The sequence below is a fragment of the Solanum dulcamara genome, chromosome 11 (assembly GCF_947179165.1).
Source record: "Solanum dulcamara chromosome 11, daSolDulc1.2, whole genome shotgun sequence".
Taxonomy (NCBI): domain Eukaryota; kingdom Viridiplantae; phylum Streptophyta; class Magnoliopsida; order Solanales; family Solanaceae; genus Solanum; species Solanum dulcamara.
In genome coordinates, this window is record NC_077247.1 from 46,042,344 (window position 1) to 46,063,987 (window position 21,644).

General features: G+C 33.3%; 4 protein-coding genes and 1 non-coding gene across 5 annotated transcripts; 2 read left to right on the forward strand and 3 right to left on the reverse strand.

Annotated features, from left to right (window-relative positions):
* The first annotated feature begins 735 nt into the window (after window positions 1-735).
* Window positions 736-2,173, forward strand: LOC129874863 (receptor-like protein 51). Its single transcript, XM_055950243.1, has one exon. It carries the CDS (start codon window positions 851-853, stop codon window positions 2,054-2,056), a length of 1,206 nt encoding a protein of 401 aa, XP_055806218.1. The 5' UTR covers window positions 736-850; the 3' UTR covers window positions 2,057-2,173.
* Window positions 2,174-10,400: 8,227 nt separating this feature from the next.
* LOC129874865 (rho-N domain-containing protein 1, chloroplastic) lies at window positions 10,401-12,529 on the forward strand. Its single transcript, XM_055950245.1, has 3 exons — window positions 10,401-10,525; window positions 11,570-11,914; window positions 12,017-12,529. Exons 1-3 carry the CDS (start codon window positions 10,423-10,425, stop codon window positions 12,337-12,339), a joined length of 771 nt encoding a protein of 256 aa, XP_055806220.1. The 5' UTR covers window positions 10,401-10,422; the 3' UTR covers window positions 12,340-12,529.
* A 40-nt stretch (window positions 12,530-12,569) lies between these two features.
* On the reverse strand, window positions 12,570-12,642 carry TRNAE-CUC (transfer RNA glutamic acid (anticodon CUC)). The gene has a single exon. It is a non-coding gene; the product is annotated as a tRNA-Glu (tRNA).
* Window positions 12,643-13,249: 607 nt separating this feature from the next.
* Window positions 13,250-15,819, reverse strand: LOC129874866 (uncharacterized). The gene is made up of 2 exons (XM_055950246.1): window positions 15,084-15,819; window positions 13,250-13,830 (listed from the first exon to the last, which is right to left on the reverse strand). Exons 1-2 carry the CDS (start codon window positions 15,458-15,460, stop codon window positions 13,611-13,613), a joined length of 597 nt encoding a protein of 198 aa, XP_055806221.1. The 5' UTR covers window positions 15,461-15,819; the 3' UTR covers window positions 13,250-13,610.
* Window positions 15,820-17,214: 1,395 nt separating this feature from the next.
* LOC129874862 (subtilisin-like protease 4) lies at window positions 17,215-19,131 on the reverse strand. Its single transcript, XM_055950242.1, has one exon. It carries the CDS (start codon window positions 19,114-19,116, stop codon window positions 17,215-17,217), a length of 1,902 nt encoding a protein of 633 aa, XP_055806217.1. The 5' UTR covers window positions 19,117-19,131.
* Window positions 19,132-21,644: the final 2,513 nt, after the last annotated feature.

The following is a 21,644-nucleotide window of genomic DNA, read 5'->3' on the forward strand; positions in this document are numbered from 1 at the left end:
TATGCAAAGACTAAACTTTTTAGTTTCCTAGATTTAAATTTTTGAAATTCTTAATTCAAATATATATTTTTTCTTTCTTATGGCACATACTGCAAAATATTCTCTAAAATAATAAATATTTATTTATCGATGAATAAAAATTTTATGCATTTATCAATAAACTAATAATCTCGATAAATAAATATTTTTTTCGATTTCAAGTATATGCATTTATAGAGGCTTTACTGTATATTTATTGAATGTGGTTCCAAATTTGTTGCATCATATTTGCAGGTGTCCACTAAGGGGTCATTTGGTAGAGTGTATTAGTAAAATTAATGCATGTATTAATTAGGTGTATTAGTAGTACCTTATTTGGTACACTTTTTCATGTTATGTATATCTAATGCTTGTATTAATAGCATTAATTATACACTCTATTGTGTATTAAAATGTGTATTACTAATACTATGGATTTTTAGGTATTAGTAATGCAAGAGGATTTAATATATGCATTAACATGATTAAAGACCCAATTACCCCTCAAAATCCCCTTTACATCTTTTCCACCATAATTATTGAGGATATTTTTATAAATAAATATTTTTATGCAATGCATGCTATTTTGTATATACTAAACCAAACAATGCATAAAAAATATTCTATCTATAATTAATACAAACATAACTAATACAAACATTATTAATACATTTTATTTAACATTATTTTTATATACTCTACCAAGTCACTTTACTTATCAACAAATAAGTCACTTTATATTTGTCCCATCCATACTCTTCCAAATTTTATTGTACAAACTCTTCTCACAATTCACAAAAAGTTTCTTCTATTCCTAATTTCTTCATCAACTATGGCTCCAAATCTCTCTTCTTTCTTCCTCTCCTTCACCCTTCTCTTCTTTCTCCTCTCCACAAACTCATCATCTCAATCCACTGATCTTGACCCAAACCAACTCAAAGCTCTCAGATCACTAAGTGTCCCAACAGGAAAAGACCCCTGCTCTCCTCTTCACAATTCCACCATTTGTGACTCTTCAACTCCCTTTCACCATCTCATCTCCCTCAAACTCATAAACTGTTCAAATGATGTTACATTATCCCAAACAGCTCTCAAAACTCTCTCCACTCTCCAAGATTTGCAATTCATCAACTGCCCTGTTTCTCCTATTCATTTCCCTTCTCAACTTTCCTCCAATCTCCAATCCTTCACTTGCATCAACTCCCTCAAGAAACTCACTAGCGTTTGGCTAATTCAATTGCGCAATGTGGTAAGTTTAACAGTGTCACATGTTCCTGTTTCTGCTAATGGCCCTTCTATAATCTTGAACAGTATCAAGAGCTTGCATACTGTTACAATTTCTCATGCAAATCTCAAAGGGGTTGTTCCTACAAAATGGCATATGAATCTTACTTATGTTGATTTATCTGGGAATAAACTACAAGGGAAAATACCAAGTTCTTTAACTGAACTTGAAAATCTTGTGCATTTGAATCTTTCTTCAAATTCACTCAATGGGACTATACCAAATTCATTTGGTAACTTACTTTCTTTAAAAAATGTATCATTAGCTTCAAATGCTCTGTCTGGAAGTATTCCGAAATCGGTTGCTGCAATTCCTGGATTAGTCCATCTTGATGTTGGATCAAACCAGTTAAATGGAAGTGTTCCAAAGTTCATATCAGATATGAAGGGATTGAAATACTTGAATCTTGAGAGGAATAATTTCAAGGGGGTTTTGCCATTCAATGCTTCTTTCATCAAGAAGTTGGTTGTGTTTAAAGTGGGAGAAAATTCAAATCTTTGCTACAATCACTCAACATTGTCTTCAAAACTGAAACTTGGCATTGCACCTTGTGATAAACATGGATTGCCATTGTCTCCGCCACCTCCTAAGGAAGATTTCAGTGATGATACCGGCGATGATGCCAAGGATGATAGTCCACCACCTAAACATGAACATGGACCAAGCAGGGTTGTTTTTGGTGTGGCCATTGGACTTTCATCTATTGTGCTTTTGATTATTTTCTTGGTTCTATTGTCCAAATGCTTTAAATAAGGATGAATGTAAATTCTTGGTCCAGTTAGGTTAGGCAAATATTTGAAAATTTGTTCTTTAACTGTATACTTGGATCTTGAGGGAGAGTAGTTACTCAATTTGTGTGTGATTCTATTAGCACTTTTGCTGAAGGAGTAGAAAAACTCCATTTCAGTTATCTAAATTGTTTTGACATTTATGTATGCCCTTTCCGTCCCTTTTTATTTGTCAAATTTTGATTTGACACATCTATTAATAAAATAATGATTAATATAATGAGTTTACCTTTATTAACTAATAGGTACCAAATTTTTCATTAAGGATATTCAACAAATTTTATATTTTTCAAAACTGTGTATTGCGATCTCAGCTGACAATCGTTCTTTTCTTTTCGTAAGATCTATTCTTAGCTCACTCAACCACTTTCTCTCACCATACCCCGCTCCCCCCACCCCAATTTTTTAGTTTTATTTTTTATTTATTAAATTTCTTTTATAAAAGATTTTCTAGAAAAAATCTTACTTCATTTCCGCCCCCCCCCCCCCCCCCCCGTCCCCTTCAAATAATAATTTAGATATTTTTATTTTTTTTAAAAAAAATTCTATCCCGCCCTACCTAACCCTCCACTTTCAAATTTTTTTCTCGTTTTGTGTTATATATATATGATTTTAGGAAAGTATTTTTTACTTGTCGCAAGATCTTTCTTAAAATAAAATTTTTATTTCTTTTATATTCGGTATGCAAGTAGAAAAATATTTTTCTAAAATTATATATACATATCTAACACAAAATGAGAAAAATATATAAAAATATATTTATATGAATTAAGAGCGGAGGGTTAGATGGGATGGGTATAATTTTTATTTTTTTAAAAAATAAAATAATAACATTTTTTGGGAAGGAGGGGGGGGGGGTTGAAGAATGAATTTTTTTGAAAATATTTTATAAAATAAATTTTTAAAAAATAAAAGGACGGAAATTATTGCGTGGGTGGGGGCGTGGGGGAGGAGGAGATGTGGTGGAGTGCGTGAGCAAAATATTTTAAATAATTTTTTTTTAAAATTTCTTTTTTTTTAGGTAGAAATACTTTAATCTTTAACTTTTAACTAATATTAATAGTTTATTTAATTTTTTTCAAGGTGAAATATTTCATCCATTTAGAATGTCATATGGCAAGATTTTTTCAAAAAAATAGAGAGAGTAGAGAGGGTGTATTAAACACACTATTGATGTGTGTTTCTCAAACTAATAAGTAATAGTTTATGCATGAAACTACACTTCCAATAATTTATGTATGAAACTCAAAAAATATGAACAATTTAGATGTGTTTTTGACACTTATCTCATCTAAAAATTTTATATTAACTCTTTTGAAATTGACTTATAGAGGAAGTACTTTTTAGTGTCATAGTTTACTGTTTTTACTCTATTTAGCTGTAAGGAGAAAAATATTTGACCAACGAATTTGAATAATTGTATCTGTTGAGTGATGAGTGTATGATTAAGTACCTGTGGACTGTGGAGTAACGAAAATCACACGATGGATGAATCATTAATGTATCTTAATCCATTGTTATCGAATATATACATATCTATAAATTTACTGACTCTAAATCCATAATTAATCTTAAGGACTATAGTTCCTTTTTGTCATGATCCGAATTCAGATGTGATGACACTCATCTCAATCCATCGAGATAAGTCAGCCTAAAACTCAACGGAAAGTAAATGCGGAAGTAATTGAGATAAAGCAAGGTTTAACTTAGTCAAAAATAAATAAATAATCTCAAAATCCCCCAAGACTGGTTGTCACGTATACAAGCCACTAATACATTATCGAAGTACGAAAGAAAATACAGTCACAATGTCTTTGTCTCTAGAATAGTACTAAACATATTAAAAGAAATGGATGTAACAGCTACCTCAACACTCGAGATGATAGCCTCAGGCGTGGTAGAGAACATGTCACGTCCCGGGAGGGTACTCTAGACGTGGCCGACACTCAAAGACCATTGCTGGTCCCCAAGCGAACTACCTAGTCCAATCACACATCCGTTCATTCAATCAATCGACGGAAGGCTTAAAATAAAGAAATAATTTAGTGGACAACTCAAATCATCGATCTAACTCAAGGAAGAAAGGTCATGGGCCAACAAATCAAATTTCACTCTATCTCATTAAAATAGTTTGACAAGAACAATTCAAGAAAATAAAATACTCAATCGATCCATCACTATCTAGTCTACGAAGCCTCTATCATTACTATCTAATTGGTGCCAATGACATGTTCATGGCTACCTCAAATCAAAATGAAAAGAACTAAACTCAACACAAGAATAACATAAGTAGTGTCCTCCGAATGTAGGGGAGGACTCACCAATAAGCTGAGTATGAATAGATCCTCAATGGTGCGCCTATTGATGATCTCCTAAACCTGTCTCTGCATCATGAAACGATGCAGGTCCAAATGGACATCAATACGTAAAATGTACGAGTATGTAATATGACAGAATGAAACATGTGTCAAGATAACACAGTACCAACTCAGATATCTTAAGTCATAAAGATAAGAGATACTCAATCAAGGTGTCATAAGTCTAACGTAAGAACACAGTTTAGACAGAGACCAATCATATACAATCTAATCCAATCATATACAATTCGATACAATCTAATCATATACAATCTGATCCAATCCAATCATATATGATTCGATCCAATCCAATCATATACAATCCGATCCGATCCAATCCAATCATATACGATCTGATCCAATCCAGTCACATACAATCCAATCCAATCATGTACAATCCAATTCAATCCAATCATTTACAATTTGATCACACACCATCCAATCTAATCCAATCATATTCAATCCAATTCAATCGTTTACAATCCAATTCAATCATATACAATCAACTCAGCAATAAAGTCAAAGGACTCAATTCAATAGATATGCAAATTAGAATTTAGCAATGTTTTACAAATCAACTCAATCAGATATAATCTCAATCAAACCAATTATATCAAGCACAGTCCACTCAATTGGGAGTTTCTCTAACCGACAACCATCATCATATGAGCAAGTGATAGTATAACAAGCCGACGTTGTTGCCACGTCCGTTCATACCTTGCCAGAGTAAGAACGAATCAACAATCATGAATCCATAACCAATCAAGCCCTATCATGTCAGGACAGTAATTAAGGAAACATCCGACTTTAACGGTCCAATCCTCTCCTATGTTTGGCGACGTAGTTATTGGTTCGAGTATGGACTATACTCTTACCCAATTCGGTGCTCTATACTCCTCCCAAGACTCAATATGCTCATATCTATCAAGTGAGTAAAATACTCAAAATACTCATTTAGTCTCTTAGGACTTATTTTCAAATCAACTCATTTAGTCTCATTAGACTCTTTTCAAAACTCAATCAATCTGGTCTCATTGGACCTTCTTTCACAATCAACTCATCTCAATCATCAAACTCTTCTTTTTTTGAATTTGATATCATCTCAACTCAATGAATACAAAAAATATTAGATGCATTTAAAACATAATTTCAACTCCTCAACTCAAACTCAAAATAGACATTTTTATGTAAAAATACTCATCTCGTTTCTACTCAAAATACTCATGTTTAAAAATAATTAAAAGACTTTTTAACTCAACTCATGCTTAAACTCTTTTTAAATCAAAGATGAAAATAATCATTTTTTAAACTCAAAATAGTGTATAAATAGTTTATGCAAAAATGTTCACAAATTATTTATTTAAAACTCCTTCTCAAACAATCATTTATACTCATATTACTCCAATCAAATCAAATTATGCAAATCACATATCATGTAGTCACATTAGACTCTAATTCATTTCATCTCAAAACATCATCATCAACATAAACTTTTCATCAATCATTTTTCCTTAGTTAAATAAACATCATTCACCTCATCATCAAACATCATCATTCACATCATCATTAAACATCATCATTAAACATCTTGCTCCAAAATCCTTATTTACTTCTATGTTCAATTTATAGAGACAAAAGGACATTCTGGCTCTACCAAGGTTTCGTCCCTTTTTATGCCATTCACATTCATAACTATCCCAATTCATTCTTTTCATACCAATCAATACATATACACAAAAACCATCAATTTCAACTTCAAGACAATTATGACAAAAAAAAATCTCATCTTGTGTTCATGTGAATGAATACATGAATTCATACTCTCAACAAAACTCAACTCAGGAAAAACTATCAATACATATGAGTTTAGAAACAATAATTCATTTGTAGTCAATATGTAGCTACAGTTTATGAAATAAATATGAAAGATAATTATTCAACAATTTAAGTCATGAAAATCATTAATCAATTAATAGTATATAAAAATATTCTATGGTTTAGGAAAAATTCAAGAAAACATTCATAGAAGTTAAAGTCTTTCACAATTTCCATCCAACACATCTATGGGGCATATGAAAGAACTCAATTCATATTTTAAGTTAACCTAACATACCTTAGAGTAGATTTTGAAGAAATCTTGATGTTAGGTCTTCAATGGGAAGCTTGAATCCTTGAGTTTTGAGGGCAAATCTTGTTGGAGCTGATTTGAGAGAGAAGAGGATGAAGATTAGGGTTCTTTGGAGAGGCAAAAGATTGAAAAATATGATCCAAAATGCGTCCAAGTTGTATATATAGGTATTAGGTAATTTTCCCAAAATGCCCCTCTAAAATCTGGAAATTGGGACAATTCGGTGATGCAGACGTGTCGCGCACCTTTCTAGTAGACAAAAAATGAAATCTGAAAAAAAATCGTCAAAGTTCGCTTCAGGTCCGTAACACGGACCTATCGCGGACCCCTCTGTTCAATCAAGCATAACTTTTGACTCCAAATTCAGAAAAATGTAATCTTGGTGGCGTTGGAAAGAAGACTTAAAGAACTTTAATTTGATGGATCATGGGAAACCCAATTCATTATATTTTAGGAGATATGGTTGTTTGAAGTTTACCCTTATATGGACTCATCCGTAAACTTAGTCGAGAGGAATTCTTTGAACTTGGCTTGGTTTTAGGGATACCTTATGACCCTAAATCACATCTAATACACTTTAAATACTTAAGAATTGATCCTAACTCATATATACAACTAGGAGTCACCGAGTTCGATCCTAAAAGCACATGAAGAATGACGGGAAAAAAATTCGAGGTGTTACAAACACTAAAAGATCAAGCAGGTCCGAGCTCACAACCTACACAAGTGTAGAAGCAAGGGGTGAGTACCAAACAACACGGTACTCAGCAAGTGGAACTAAAACTAAGCAAAACTCAATAGATACAAGTACTCTTGTCCTCCCAACCGAACCTCCTTAACTACAACCTGCATAAAACCAGCTCAACTCTACACTTGTACAATAATAACAGTAATATAGTCCATGAATACTCATCAATAGTATCATCAATGAATCATATCAAGTCAAGTTCAGCATATACAGAGCAATAAAGGGGTAAACACGAATTCACAAATATCAACAAAATGTGATGCAATGCAATGAGATGATACATGTCTGTTCTATCGGTACACATCCACTGAATTACAGTCCGGAACCCATGGGGGACATTTTTATCCATGTAACCTGTCATGAAGCGTGTGGCCCGTCCCCTCAATATATATATCCTGCCATGGAACGTGTGGCCCGACCCCTTTATTTCATAATATCTGTCACGCAGCGTGTGGCCCGACCCCTTTTGTTTCATATCATTTTCCATCTCAACATAATATATTAGAACCAATGCAATTAATTCATGTTCATATAATTTACGATAATAACATGACAACAATAATAATTTTTCCTATCTCACATCAACATAGTCATTTCACATGTCCAAAATAAATCCATAATCATAATATATCAATTCTACCAATTCATGTCATTAGATCACCATTTTATACCCCTCATCTCTATTTTTAAGGTCAATCATACAGTCAATAACTCAATCCAATTCTCATTACTTCTCAGTACACATAACACGAAAATACAAACATCTATAAGTTTAAACTGAGGTTTAAAAATTTACTTGCCTTAATAAATCAAGCAATCATTCCGGGACTTGAGCCTTCCCTTTTCGTTGAGTCTTCAAATCAACGTAATCTAGTCAAATAAATAATCACAATAAGATTTTCGATACTAATAACACCCTTATTACCATATGTCTAGCCTAGACCCAAAAATTTAAGCAAATCTATAAACATGTTTCTAATCTTGATGCCACTTAACATGTTAACTCTAATATTTTCTGAATTTTAAAACTATAGTTAAACCTCAATTAAATTGAATAATCACTTTAAAACTTGAGCCTTTCGTAACGTTTCCGAATGATCAAAATCTGTTCAAATACATAATCTTCATAAGAATACAAATCCAATGACACCTATATTGCTATATTTATTTTTGGATAAAAAATTGGGTCAAAAAGTCATCCTGAGTCATTGAAGTCAAATCTGAAATTTTCTTTCCGATTATGTTCACTCATGATAAAATAAAATCACATGTCAAATTTAAGCTAAAACGGATCGTTATTCGACACCCAAATCAAGGTTTTATGTGAAGAACCCTAGGGTCATATTTTCTTATTTCAGCGTTATTTCTCCATCAATATACCCTAAAAATATATTCATAATCACATAAAAATTTAATGGAAAGGATGAGAATAATTACCTTGACACTTTGGAATGAAAATTCCTATTTTTCTCTTCTCCTTTATTTTTCTTTTTCCCTTTCTTTTTCTTTCTTCACCGTATCTTTTTTCTAGCTTCTGCTGCTGTGCTTTCTCGCTGTTCTCTTTTTTTTCTCTTTCTCAAACTAATTATGTATTAAAATTTACAAACACTACTAACCTATTTTAATAAATATAAGAAAAGTGGTATAAGATATTAAATAAATTAACACCTTAGCTCACCAATTAAATTAATTCTCTAAAATTATCCCTCAACTAATTAACCGAAGTTACCGAAAGGTCCAAAATTTTCAACTTAAATTTACAAAAAAGATCTTTTATAAAAGGACTGAGACTCATTCTCCAAATGACCTAACGGATCATTACATTATCTAACCATGTTCTTCTAGCTCCTCTTGACTTCTGCCATGTGCAACTTTGTTTTGTTCCTCTAGTTCTTTGTCCTTCTACTAATAATTTGAAAAATGTTCAAAATGTCCCTTTTCTTATTAGAAATGGTTCAAAAATACCATTCTTTCACCTATTGAATTAAATTTGCATTTCGTTCAATTTATTGGATCAAAAATATCTTTAACATATTAGAAATGGTTCAAAAATGCATTTCTTCCACCTATTAAATCAAAAATGCCCTGAACCTATTAGAAATGGTTCAAATTTGCCTTTTCCTCTACTTATTAGATAAAAATAATCTCCTTAACATATTAGAAATGACTCAAAAATTTACTAATTCTAATTATATATGTCAATAATTTTTTTAACAATACTATGACAGTTATTTAGTTTTTTTTATTTGTATTTTTTTTTGAAAAAATTCTTGCTTGTATTCTTACCTAATAGAAGTATTTGCTTTAAATAAAATATATGAACTAATGTATGAATTAACCTGAATGTATGTTGTATAAAAATATTATCTTAATCACGGAGAAGAGGAATGTCATTATATATGTCCATAAAAAGATAATTTTTGTTGAATTTTTTTCTGAGTATAAATTATTTTATATATATATTTATGGAAAATGTATGCAACTTTATGGAAGGTTTTAAGTCGACGTAATCGTTGTTTTTCAAACTAATTTTTCTAGTCAAATTTTCATACACTTTGTGCTAACGTTTCATCATAAATTTGTTTTGATGAACATAAAATCATTACTCTTCCGTTGAATATATCAATAAATTATATTAAATATTTGAATTATAATTTATTTTGATTGAGTATATGAACCAATTCACTTTCAATTAAAATCTAAAAAAAGTTTCTGCAGTGTTTTTTTAATGTTCATTATGTAAATAAGTAAACTATTTAATTAAAATATATTATGTTATTTAAATTTACGTATTAACCTCAAAAAATTATAACAATTCAAATTTATTTCAATTAATGCTAATATGTGTAATATATTATGTTATTTAAAAAAAATCAATTCTTTTCTCATCCAAAACCACATGCGATAGCATCTAGCACAGTAGCACGTGTGATAAGTGATGAGACACAACAATGTGTACATGGCTCTTGTGGTCAGCCTGCATACACGTTTACTCTTTTTTGTGGTGGTGAATCAATGTGTTTCACTAAAAATAGAGTATATGTTACGTAATCAATTTCATTAAGAATCGAAATTTTTTTGTAGTTTTTCAAGAAAGTATGGGTGCACCAGCAACTGCAGTTTTCTCTTCAAATTCCATATCTCACATGCCCTCCTTCTCTGCTTTATGTAAACCCAAGTTGGGCATCCCACTACCAAAAGGTACTTTTTTTAATCAAAATGAGTTAATTGAGTTGTGTTCTTATGAATTCTTGAAATTCAAAATTGGTTACTGTCAAAATTTTGGGTTTTATTTATCATTACTATATTATTGGAATTGCAAGGCGCCAAATAATTAGTCAATGTACATGCTAGCTGACCCTAAAACTAATCCACAAAACAGTCCATGCAATTGATGGATCAGAAATGTGGAATTTGAGTGTTATTGATTTTAATGGTTACTGGCTTTCCAGGTACTTGTCGGAAGATTAAGTTTTTTGTGGTAGTTGTAGGAATTAATAGGGGTGAAGTAGATGAGAAGAAGTCAAGAAGAGACTCACTTTGCCTGTTATAGCTACATGTACTTTTCGATTTAAACTTTGTTGATGTTTCTGTACTCAAGCTGAGGGTATTTCAAAACCAACCTCTCTACTTCAAAAAAGTACTGGTAAGGTCTGTACTCTAGTCTCCTCATAGCCCACTTGTGTTATTTCATTAGGTATGTTGTTGTGAAGAGGAATTTAGTATATTTTATAATCACTATGTCTTGTAAGATGTAACTGTGAATGTAGTGGCAAGGAGTGCTTGGAGAAAAATACATGACCTCTTTATTTTTTCTCTGTCATTCTTGTTTTTTTTTTTTTTGTGTGTGTGTGTTGGAGGGTAGGGGTGTGTGTGTGGAGGGGGGGGGGGGGGCGTGGCTTTTAACATGAGGGGCATCCTTGAGATAATTTTCAGACAATGAGACTAAGATACCTCAACAGTCTGATATTGGCTAGACAGTACATTAGGACTAGGGAATAGAAGTAACTTTCTTTGTAGCCTGGCTCCGATTGTTCGAATTTGACCTTCAACCTTGTCATAGACATATTTGAACCACTGGTGATCTCCTTTTGTTATGTTCATGCATTTTTTTCCCCGCTTTCCATTTGGTGATAGCATTTGTTGATGGAACAGACAGTTGTATATGGATCTTGTGATTATGTAGTTTTTAGATACTTTTAAACTGAGGTATTGATTTTTGATGCAGCTTGTTCAATTTGGCAGAGATTGCATATGGGCTTTCGGTGAGTACAGATCGTAGGGATTGTCATTGTTCAACTCTCTCCACCATAAGAGCGGATGGGAGCAGGCGGAGGAGGTCTTCAAAAGATGCCACGCCACGGAAAACATCCAAAGGAAATCAGCTCAATATGCAGTCACCCCCCGACAGTAAATCATCAAACTCATTAAACCAGGAAGAGATCATTTCTCTTTTCAAGAGAATACAATCTTCAATTTCAAAAGGTGATTCTACAAGTTCCAAGAAAAGAAGTAGCAAGTCTTCTGAAGAGAAGCCTGCTATTGATTCGGTCTTGGAAATCATTCGTCATTCAAAGACAGAACCAAAAGGTAGTGAATTTCTTTCAGTTTTACCCAAGCCTGTATCCAAAATTTTATCCTAATGCAAATGATGATACCTCAGTTAGATACTTATCTCTTTTGCTTTTGAAGGTACAACTTCAAGTATGAAGGATGACAAGGGTTCGGCTCATCAAAAGGAACCAGAAACAGACTATTCACCAACATTAGATCCAAGATCAACACGCCTACGGTCAAGCTTTGTGAAAAGATCCCCTATACAATCTCCAATTAACTCCAAAGAAAAAGTTGAGCTCAAGACGGAGACATCAGTGGATTATCATGTTGAAAGTGAAGCAGTCAAAATTGAAGAAATGAAACTTCCTCAGCTTAAAGAACTGGCAAAATCTAGAGGACTTGCGGGTTATTCAAAATTGAAGAAAAGTGAACTAGTGGAATTGCTCACCAGATGTTGAGATAATGCTTTACATACTTGACAGTTAACTGCAGGGCTTGTCTCTTTTTCATATGTGCTTTCTTTCATGAAGAAACGAGGTGGAACACCAGAGCACTGTGGGGGGAGTTTTAAAACATTCATTTGTTGGTTGGTTCGTAACATATGTTGTCTTTAAAGTCTAATTGCATTTGTGATCTCTCTCTTTCTGAAGATGTGCATACTTCTCTTGTGTTGGTAAGGAAAAAAGTCTTCCGTTGCCGGGACTTGAACCCGGCTCTCTCGGGTGAGAGCCGAGTATCCTAACCACCTAGACTACAACGGATTTGAACATTAATGCTAAATTATTGCCTCATGACTACAAGGCAGGATCCAAGCGGGCGATGTGACTAAAGGAAGATTCGAGGAAATTTAGATAATTTTCTTTTGAAATGTTTTTCTTTAAATTGAGGGTCTATAAAAAAACAATTTCTCTACCTCACTTATGTGACTTGCATACATTCTATCATTTACACACCTTCGTTGTAAATTTATTTAGTCTTATACTTGTGGACATGCTTATTTAATTTGCAGGAATTCCAACTCTACCAGCTAGGCCATGTCTTTTAGTAAATCAACTTCAACATTGTATATTGGCTGCACTTGCTCTACAATGGTCATTCCTCGTTGCTAAAATTATCCATACAGGGTGGCCTATTACATTTTAGTTACCTTGAAAGAACAGTTTACCCAATTGACAAAACAAGGGGAACGGTAGTATTTTTATTGGTTAAGAATCAATCACTTTCAGTATATAACAAATTCAACCCCTAAGACTACTCAATCTGTTACTACTTATTTTATAACAGGGAAAGCAGACATCAGATGTCACATAGGAGATAAGAAAGAAAAATAGAATGTAGCACATATCATGCCATATTATGTAAATCATGTCTCAGGAACTTTTTCAGAATCTCTTATATAAATAAATGATTTGCTCATCTAAATTGAAGGCAGGCTTCATAGATGATGTAAGAATCATGCCACTCTCGGATCTGAAGGTGCAAAAGTGATTGCCATCTTATACAATATTATCTAGCCAAATAAAAAAAATGATAGAGATTCAAAAGAAAATCTGAAGTATATAATCCCACTTATCTAAAATCGACCAAGAATTTGGCTCAGATGATGTGAAAAGACAAAGCTATGGCATAAGTTATGCTGGTTTGTTGTACTAAAAACACTCAAAACCTTGTTATCTGCAAGACGCGGAATAAGATTTGAGGCAAGAAACTATTAACTCTATTTACCGCATCAAAACAAATTTATACGGCAAAACCATGGTAGCCAAAAAACTATTATCAGGCATGCTATCAACAAGTTACAAAATGGCTGTCCACGGCAGCATCTTCTATCTCGTTCTGCTGAACCAGTACCACCTGCAATATATCTCGCTTCATTCCACTCTGCAATGAATCTATTGTCGCTGACACCAGTGACATTTTTTGCGATCTCCCGACAAATTTCACACAATCTGCACGACGATACAGGAATGAACTAACAAAGTTCGACTTGGACATTCAACTTTAACAAGCAGCAACAATATAAATTCCTTAATTCCATGTCTTAATTATATTACTGTTTATGCCAAGTTACCCTTACCAAGCAACTCATCAATCACTTTAAGAATTTCAATACTAGAGTTTTCGACAATTGAAGAGGTTTTCCAGGTTAGGCACATGATGCCATTCATTTACTAAGCAACAATAGTACCCCCGAACGCACATAACAAGCTCTTGATTTTAGAAGTCGATAATAAAAAAAAAATCATCTTAGCTGGCGTTTTTGCGCAAGAAGTTGGGAATAGGGTAATAATCATGTTGCTATTCTGCCAGAGTGCAAACCATCTATGGCATGTACTTTAAAACATACAGTTACCCAGGAATTGTCACAGACCGTAAAAGGATATCCTTTAGTGTTGGACGCCAAAGGGACCCACAAGCTTGGGGATATTAAACAACAACAACAACAATATTACTGTTTATTCAGTTATGCATCATCCAGCATGCTATGCTACCAAAGGGCAGGACAGAAGGCAGCACTAACAGCCAGAGAAAGTAGTTTTCCTTTTTTTTTTTTGCTCTACTAATCAACATAATTCTTATGCAACATAAAATAACCTAGTAACTGAAACAGAAGAAAAGAAAAACTGAATCTTTGTGGATCAAATCCAAAAGTGTTGATCCGGGTACCAGCTATTCCCACCAACACAGGTACTGGTAACTCTGCACAAGCAAGGTTTACTACCAATGCAATAAATTTGGCAAAGGCAAACACTCTTTGCACCCTTTGGCAACCAATTCCAATAAAGACCAAGCTTTAACAAGACATAAGTACACAGTATGCTAAATGCAAGCAAAAGAGCTAGTATTGTATTGTACCTAAGGGTATAACCTAGTGGTCAATGAATTGGTTGATAGCATGAGGTCTCAGGTTCAAATCCCAGCGAAGACAAAAACATTATGTGATTTCTTCTCATCTATCCTACAGAGTTACTTAGCACTTGTTGCTGGTGGGAGGTGACAGATATCTCATGGAATTAGTCGAGGTCCGATTAAGCCTGGCCCGGACACCACGATAATAGGAAATAAAGAAAAAGAGCTAGAACTGTATTCAACCCAGGGACACAATAAGATTAAAGCATACAGATACTGTCATCAGTCAAATAACAAATGAAGTAAACAATCATAAGTAAAGACAAAAAAAAGGGAAAAAAGGTTAAGTTACCTATTTCCTTTAACCTTAAACCAAGTCTCTGCACAATGAGAATGAACAAATCCAAGCTCTCCTTTACACCCACAACCAATCTCAATCAAATCCACAATTTTTTTCCCACTTTCAAATGTATCCAAGTGGCATATCCTACACATCTTCTCGAAATCTTCAACAATCAAATTCTCCTCCAATTTTTCATCCCCAATATCATACTTCACATCAATTACACTTGAAAAACTCTCTTGCTTCAAATCCTTCACTTTCGCCTCATCCCCACCAATCCCAGAATCCACCTTTTCATGATTTTGATCCAATCTGATAGTGATTACTGTCTCCAGAGCTCTCTGATTCTGAGTATCGATCTCCTTATCCATAAATTTTTCGTTCATTCGCAAAATTTCATTCAAAATACACCAAGAAAACAATTCCAATCAATCGAATAACGAAAAAGGGTACATGAATCGGGAAGAAATTAAGATAAGATCAATTGAACTTGAAAATAGTGGCCAATTTGGGAAGTGAGAAAATAGAGATAAGAAGGTAAAGATCCATACAAACAGTACAAAAGAACAACGGCCTTTTATTTTATTGTGAATCTATGAAAGTAGTTTGCTATGATAAGTTAAGTTCCCTATATTGGTGTCAACCAATTTGTACTCTTGTGCATATATGCGTGGTGGTTTAACTGCTGATAGGGTTGACGAAGCAGTAGACTTTTCAAGTGGAGGGCCCATTTGGATGCCGGAAACATGATCTTTCAGTTAATAAATTAAGGCTTATGGTTATATCTATGTCCTCCAATTTTAGACAGATATAAATACAAATTTAATTTTTTAAAAATTTAACAAGTAAATACAAGTATTTTACAAGGCATAATACATGTTTGACACCACTTAGGACACACAATTATCACGTGGGATGTCATTTAAGACAAATGTGTTTATTTATTTAATTTTATATAAGAGCACAGATGTTTGTCCAGGGGCGGAACCACGTACAGAGTATCGGGTGCTCGAGCATCCACTGACCTCGACAAAAACTTGGTATATGTGTATAGAAAATACTGGTAAATCGATATAACCTATTTGCAAGCACCCATAAACCAAATGGTTTGATGAGTGCTTTGATTCTAAAGCTAATGTTAGAGTGTTTCGATGTCCTCTAGCAAGGGTTCAAATCTTGGTGCCTGCAACATTTTTTTACATTTTTACATTTTTTTTATTTTTATTTTCCACTGCACGTTAAAAGAAGTGAGCAACCATGACCTTTAAATCTTGGATCCGCTGATGTGTCTGTTGATGCCAAGTTAAATGACACATTTATGTATTATGCCTAAATTAAGTGGGTGTTTGATCACGTTTCATTGTGAAATTTGAAAAATCAAAGTGCAAAAATGAAATGATATTTGAAAATTGAAATTGTGTTTAGCCATACAAATTGAACCTGTTTTTTTTAGAATTATTTTTTGTGTGTAATTTGAAGTGAATTTTTTTTTTATTGTTTTTTAAATTCTTGAAAATTCTGGAGTTGAATTCCAGAATTTTATGGCCAAACATGTTTGAATCAAAGTTCAACTCTGAAAAAAAAGTAAAAAAAAAAATCATGGCCAAACACCTCCTAAAAAGTTTCTCCAAATCTGAATCTAAAGTGCATGTCCAAATAAAAGTTCAATTCCAAATCAATCTGATTTCAAATCATGATTTTATATCGCATGTCCAAACGGACCCTTAATTAAAACCAAGAGGATCCATTTATTATTATTTTTTAACACTTTAAATGATTTACTAAATTAAAGATGTCCATGCTCCTTTTTTCCTTTTTTTTTAAAAAAAAAATTGGCTAATTGGGGTAGGGGAAGGGGATTACAAGGCAGGGAATCAAACTCTCACCAATAAAGTTAAGGTTCAAGCATCTAACTAAATGAGCTATTAAGATTCCCCGTACATACTCCTTCAATTTTAATTTATTCGGTGATATTTGACTGATCACAAAAAATTGATCTTCGAAATTTAATTTTAAACGTGCCATAAAAAGTATGAAGGCAAAATGAGAAATGAAAGTTAATGAACAAATATTTATTTATAATCTATGTAGGAAAAAGTGGGAAAGTCATAAATAATATACTCCAATCTCATCTTTACTACTACAATTTGAAAATTGATATTGGACTCCTAACAGAGTACTTGGTCGAAGACCATTTTATGTATCCTTGTGAAGAATGTGTTGAAGTTGAGCGCTTAAATGTTACTTGATAGGACAACTTCTGGTTCAAAGCTGAGAATTTCAATATTCTAGGCTTAATACTCAACGCGACGCCTTCAACTCCAATTACTTCAACTGTGTAAGTCGAATTAGCCTCACCAACATTAGTCACGGTCCTTGTGAACGTTTGAGCACATGATCCAAGATCAATTGAAAATGAAGGATAGTTCAATTCTGCTTCAGCTATGCTCGACGTGCAATGTACCTTCCTATTCACAATGATACTAACTTGTTGATCGGTGTAGTTTAAGCCGCATAAGTAAGGCACATAATCTTGGGGCTGAATGTCATAAACTAGGCCCGGATCATTTGCCTTTGATGGATTTACGTGCCCTGATCCAATTGTAAGTAGATCAGCAGGGTTGAGTTTTTCATCCTGAATCGGATTGTTGCCAAGGTTGACTAAATCAGCAGTCGTCATGATTGCAGACTTGATTGCAGCTGGAGACCAATCGGGATGTGCACTCTTTAACAAGGCCGCTACTCCTGCAAGGTGAGGGCAAGCCATCGATGTGCCAGATATAATGTTGAATGTTGATGTAGCAGATGGTTTCACCCCTGCAGGGGCTCCGTTCCATGCTGCAAGGATATTCACTCCGGGGCCAATGATATCAGGCTTTAATATGCCTCGACTTATGTTATATGGTCCCCTAGAAGAGAAGTAAGCAACTACTGGCGCGTGCTTGTCTCCAAATCTTGTTCCCTTGAATGATATTGTTGCAACGGGGTCTGATGTTGATTCTGTATATTTTAAGATCTTTAGTCCGTCCGTGTAACTGACATGTGTTGAAGGAAGGACATGAACCTCTGCAAATGTTGTATAGCCATGCTCTTTTTCGTTCCCTAGAATCATGGCAGCGCCGCCAGCATGTTTCACTGCTCGTCCTTTTTCGATTCCAGACAAGTTACCCATGTTTTCACACAACACTATTTTACCCCTGACATCAAATCTAGCCAATGACTCACAATTACCGCCATTTATGAGGGGAAATAAGTTTCGTGAGATTTTTGTTGATTGAAAGGCTGATTCGCCCTCATATTCCGCTCCATTACCCAAAACTGCTACAGCACTGATCTTTCTATCTGTTGAACTAGCACCAACAGTTAGAATCCATGGGGATCCATTCTCTATATTAGTATTAGATGGTCCGCTATTTCCTGCTGAGCAACTTACAAAAATCCCCTTTTCAATTGCCCTATACGCTCCAATTGCCAGGATTTCTTCATAGGGAGGTATAGCTGTTGCTCCAATGGAAATGGAGATCACATCCACCCCGTCTTCAATGGCAGCATCATAACCGGCTAAGATAAAGACTTCCGGACAACCATCATCATCACAGACTTTGTACATGGCCAAATGAGCACGGGGTGCAATGCCAACAGCAGTGCCATTAGCATTACCAAGGAAATTGGCACCATCCACAAAGTTGCCAGCGGCTGTGCTTGAAGTATGTGTCCCATGTCCATCTCTATCCAAAGGTGACTTAGCCGTCTTCACAAGGTTTCGTGCTCCAATAAGCTTGTTGTTACAAGCTTTGAAATTGAACTCACATTTGCCTTTCCATTTCGCAGGGGGAGGAAGCATTCCGTTATCATTGAATGAAGGATGTTGTGGATTTATTCCAGTGTCTAATAAACCAATAATCACACCTTTACCAAAATTTGAGGCATTCCACAAGCCTACATTCTGGTGCAACCCAAGAAAACTTGGACTGTGTGTGGTATGCAACTGCAGCACTCTTTGGGGACGCGCAGATATAAATCCTGGTTTCTTTTCCATCATTTTCACTTCATCTGATGACAAAATTGCAGCAAATCCGTTGAACACATGACGATAAGAATAAATAATTCGCGATGAGGGATCAGAATTTGTAGGCAAAAATGACTGATGCCAGAGGTATAAATCTTTTGAATCAGAGAAAACAAAACCATCAGGCAACTCAATCTGCACAATGTAAGTTTCTAAATCATTTTGATTAATAAAATGATCAGCAAAAGTATTTTTTGATGAATGAAGCAATATGACAATGCAAAAAAAGATTGAAACGAATTTGAGATTCATGTTTTTTTTGGTGATTATCACATTGAGCAAGATATGCATTATATAGTGTATTTGCCTATTTTTTATGAAGATCAATTCAATATTGATTGATTTTACAAATTTGGAACAATTAACATTACCTTTTAAACTTGTTACTTACTCCTTATATGTCATGTCTAAATGTGATTTGATCATGTATTTCTTATGGTCAGTAATTTAATTTTCAACCAAATATCCATATTAGCCTATTCAAAATTTGCAAAAATAGGAATTTAATTGGAAAATGAATTATTCTAATGGTTATCCATAACAAATTAGTTGCTCAATAGGCAGAAATAAGAAGAGTACACTAATTTATTTATTACTACAAGCAAAGGATAGGCTCAAAGCAGGAATGAATTTTAGAAGTATGAGAGTTATTCGTTAACATGAGTCCTATTTATATAATTAGCGGTAATAACTTTATCGCCCACTAATTTAAATTTCTAGGGCCAATTATTAGTGACAATGAAAGTTAAGCCGCTAAAAAGATCATTATAGTGAAAATTAGTAAAAATACAATAGAGAAGTACATTAAGGGTGAAAAATGCAACGGACAGTTTTCCTCCCATTTTCATATCCAAATATTTCCTTTCTTTGTAATGATTTTTATACTATTTTTATTTATATTTGTTCTTTTACTTTATTAATTATGGATTACGATTAGAGTAATTCGTTTCCAAATCAAAGTCTTATTTGAATAGGCTAATTATAGAGATATTTGGCAGATAATTGATTTACTTTCCATAAGAAATATGGTCAATCCGATAGCACATCACATATAAGGAGGCGAATTCATAGTATTATACTATAGTAAGTTTATAAGGTAAGTAATTGAATCATTGATCCAAATTTGGACATCCATTAAAAGGCTGACATATTTGGTCACTCAATTATTGATTCTTTTCTCTGAAAGTCAATCAATTTTGATTTAACTCAAAAGTCACTAATTATAAGGATGTGCATCAATCGATTTTGTTTTATTTATATATTATCAGTTCGGTTTATTGATTTTTGATTTTTAAATATGCTAAACCAATACGAATTTTTTTATCGATTTATGGTTTATTGATTTTTGACTCTTAACAGTTCAATTTTTTATTTAACCAATAAGAAAAATGCTCATAAAATAAATATATGACTACTCCAACAATTCAACGCGACAGGACAATAATGTAACTTTACAGAATGCTCATAAAATTGAAACAATAATAACTAACATGAAAATAACTATACAAGTGCAACACAAATAAAAGAGTTTGTTTCTTGTGAACTCAAAGTCATTGTAAAGTGTGAATTGAAAGCCAAAGGAAGTAACTAGTAAGGTAGTAATATTAATATTTATATAGTGGTAAAATAGTAAATTACGGTAATCAAAACCGAACAGATAACTCGATAATTTTTTAAAATAAAATCATTAAAAACCCGTCAACCCAATAACAATAAATCAATAACATTTTTTTCGATTCGATTTTTGCACGCCCCTACTCAACTATTAACTCTTCTCTTACAAAATTACTCAACTTTGATTTTTAACTCAAAAGTTACTCAATCTATTTAATTGATTTTTTAAATTAAAATTTGATGACATGAATTTTTTATTTCTAACCCAAATCTTAAGAAATAAAAAATTATCCATTTAATGATCTGCCCACTTGATCCAGTCCACTAAAAATATAATATTAACCCTTTTATTTTAGATTTATTCTAAAAAAAGAGAGTTTTTATTATAACTTTCTCCCACAAACACCAGTATTTATGGCCATTCTTTTGTTTATTTCTCTGTTTTTTTCCATCTTTAAGATCATTTCCATGGCTTTTCTTTCTAACTTTCTCATTAACTTTTCTTCCCAGTTCTGAAAAACCAAAGATACCTTTTTTAAGACTTCATTAGTTCTTGAATCTTGATATAGTATTCTTTATTGTTGTTTTTTGAACTATTTGGCAAGAATCCTTTTAGTCTGATTATTGTTTTTTAAAAAAAGCATAAATTATACAAAAGGGCGTTTAGAGGTTGAGGTTTTGATGGTGGAGAATTTTTCTGGAACTGTTAAGGTGGATCGGGTCAAGTGGGTGGGTCATTAAATGGTTTAAATGAATAATTTTTTATTTCTTAAAATTTTGGTTGGAAATTGAAATTTCATGTCAATAAATTTTAATCTAAAAAATTAATTAAATAGGCGGTCAGTTTTTGAGTTAAAATTCAAAATGGAGTGAATTTCGAGAAAAGA